The 3,128-nt window shown below is 32.7% G+C and overlaps 1 protein-coding gene across 1 annotated transcript in view; it reads left to right on the top strand.

The window, feature by feature from the left end:
* The window catches only part of ZNF280C (zinc finger protein 280C), a 53,821-nt gene that overhangs the window by 18,667 nt on the left and 32,026 nt on the right, over window positions 1–3,128 (top strand). The window contains exons 7-8 of the mRNA XM_077766151.1: window positions 2,089–2,259; window positions 2,401–2,510. Of these exons, the coding sequence (XP_077622277.1) occupies window positions 2,089–2,259; window positions 2,401–2,510 (281 nt within the window). The remainder of the gene's footprint in view (window positions 1–2,088; window positions 2,260–2,400; window positions 2,511–3,128) is intronic.

The raw sequence follows: 3,128 nt of genomic DNA, 5'->3' as shown, positions 1-3,128 counted from the left end.
AATAACCACGAACCAAAATAAATGAGAAGGTAAAATAGTTGTCTGAGGTCTGATTTTATAAAGCACATGGTCTTTATTCATAGGAAATGTCTGAAATCTTGAAGCTTCTAGTGGGTATAGACAGTGATGCCTACTCCCCCTGTAAAGTTTGTTGTACTAGAGGGAGTGGAACTTTGCCTTGATGGTAATTGGGGTTATAGTTGATTAAGAAAGTATAGATTTGAGCCTGTATTCCAAGGTTTTTGTGGCCTTTATCAAGTCACCTCTTTATACTTCAGTTTTCTCATTTTATTGAAATATATGCTTTTATTTTTCTCAGATAATACATTCTTTCTCCAGACCTGAAGTCAGCCATTTGGAGATAGAATTTTAATTCTTGCTCTACTTATTTAAGGGCCTTTTTGAGGCTCAAATGAGATAACTGAGAAATGGTTAATACATTAAAGTTTTAAAGGACTTGACAGTAAACAGTTGTTAGAATGATAATTATGAATAATAATATGTATTATGTGTTCAGAAGCCTGATTAATGGCCTCTTGTCTAGAATGATCATAGAAGGGTCTTGGAGAAGGTTGGATTTGAACTTCATTTTTAAAAAAAATTTTTTTTAATGTTTTATTTCTAGGAGAGAGAGAGAGACAGCGTGAGCAGGGGAGGGTCAGAGAGAGAGGGAGTCACAGACTCTGAAANATTTGAACTTGATTTTGAAGAATGGGAATAGGATTTTTATTGGCATTGTTGAAGATAGTGAACAGCATAAGCCAAAGACAGCAGAAATTAAGTTAAAGAGTTAGAATTTAAAACTACTCATGCTTTAAAAAATTATATATGAAACAGTCTATATTTACTGTACAGCCTGCTACATAATCAGTTACCAGCACTGATTGGTTGTTCAAGTAACCTAAGTATCTGAGAAGAATATTAATCATTACACAGAAATCGGTCCCAGGTGCCTACAGTATGGTTGTCAGTAAGCATGTGCTTGAAGATGGCAAAAATCATTTCTATGTTATCTTAAAGAATGAAACACATAATTGACAGAGGAGCCCGCTAATGCAATATTCTCATTTTCCTGTTATTTATTCTACTGCTTCTCCTTTTACTGTACAGTTGGGAGCATTAAAATAGGATGTGCAGTTTTAGAATCTTTATCACAAAGTACAGTTGTGAGTTCTTTCAAGAGGACTTTTGCTGGATCTGGTTATAGCCTAAATAGCGCCACTTGTCTTGCAAATGCCGTGAATTACATGATTCTTTAGCCTTTAAAGGTGATAGTTTTCAAACTAAAAACTGTCTTTAGTAATGAAATCTCCTCAAACAAAATTTTATGTAAAAGTCTAATTTCTTTAAAAAGGTAAAAGGAGAGTTTTTTTGATTTGCATTCTACATTCCCAAGACAAAACCATTAGCCTCAGGAGTATATAGTTTGAATGCTGTCATACTATTTAAGCCTTTTCATATGAATGTGCAAGGTATTGTCATTCAGGATTAGTTGTTTATATTTTGTTAATGGGTTTAAATTATTTGTTTATTCCCTATCAGGTTCTTAATAAGTGGAAAAAGAACCAAATTGGGTTTTCCATTAGACATCTTAAGCTTTTTTATAAGTATCTTAGAGGTTTTCTCTAAATTTTTAAAATAAAAGTTGTTTTTGTTTTTTACAAGCCCAAAGGTATGTAAGTATCTGAAGATAAATCTTTTTCATGAGAACTGAGCTTAGAATATTCTCTGTGCTTCAACTATTTTTTTGCTTAGGATTTTTTTAGTCTGACTTCTTTTATGTTACCTATCTATACATATTTCTTTATTTGGAAGTATTCTTAGAATTTTCTTGCATAAAAACTTTATTACATGAATTGTTCAAATGCATGGAGTTCATCATAGCTATTTGTACAATTTCTATCTATTGAGCATATAAATTTTGATCATTCTTTCCTGTCATTTGTATACTATAATTCAATCATATCATCTTTAGCTTCCAATTATTTTTACTTAAATTTAAATGTAAAGCCATTTTAGTAGCATTTGTAAGCAATGTTCTAATTAAAGTATTTACACATATTTTTCCCACTATTTAAATCATTGTAGGTATAGATGAAACTCTGCCTATATTAAAACGTTCTTCTACTTCTAAAGTAAACAGTGTTAATCCAAAAAAGCCAAAGACCAGTGAAAGTGGTTCTGACCTAAGTCCTTGTGCTTCATTGTCTTTAACTAACTCTCCTTCGGTGGCATCTCCCCATGTTATGATATCAAAAGGTAAATATGAATCTAGCATATGAAATAGAAATTATATTATACATAAAGTTTAGGCATTCTAATGATTTTTTAAACTTTTATTACTGGTTGTTTAATGTTTACAAAATAATTTGAGTCATAAAAGTCCTTAATCTCTTTTAGGTACAAATACCTCGTCACCTCACTATAAAACTGGAGCAGCTTTTCTAAGATCTTGTCCGAGGTGCAATGTAAAGTTTGATCTTTTGGATCCTCTGAAATATCACATGAAGGTAAAGTTTTTTCAAAATTTGATTTTTAAAAATATTGACAAATCTCTGAAAACATTAAGGATCTGTATATAGTAAATGATAGTTTGGGTATTTACTAAGAAATTTTCTCTTTGGTTTTTTCATAAAACTTAAGTAGAGCCTAAGTGTCCATCAACTGACGAATGGATCAAGAAGATGTGGTTTATCTATACCATGGAATACTCCATGGCAATGAGAAACAATGAAATCTGGCCATGTGTAGCAACATGGATGGACCTTGAGGGTGTTATGCTGAGCGAAATAAGTCAGGCAGAGAAGGACAGATACCATATGCTTGCACGTATAGGAGGATTAGGAGGAACTTAACGGAGGACCGTGGGGGAGAGGGAGGGAGGCAAACCATGAGAGACTCTTGAATGTTGAGAACAAACTGAGGACTGATGTGGGTGGGGAGAAGTGGAAGGGGGGTGATGGGCATGGAAGAGGGCACTTGTGGGGATGAGCACTGGGTGTTATATGGAAACCAACTTGACAATAAACTATTAATTGATATTTATGATGATTGTCTTTATACAATTTTTAAAAACATTTCCCAGTCATAAAATTTTTAAAATTTAGCTTATGTATACTATAGTATAT

Source organism: Crocuta crocuta, unplaced genomic scaffold, assembly GCF_008692635.1.
Source record: "Crocuta crocuta isolate KB4526 unplaced genomic scaffold, BGI_CrCroc_1.0 scaffold1133, whole genome shotgun sequence".
NCBI lineage: Eukaryota > Metazoa > Chordata > Mammalia > Carnivora > Hyaenidae > Crocuta > Crocuta crocuta.
Note: the sequence above shows the minus strand (reverse complement) of the source record. Positions and strands in the feature narration are given on the sequence as shown.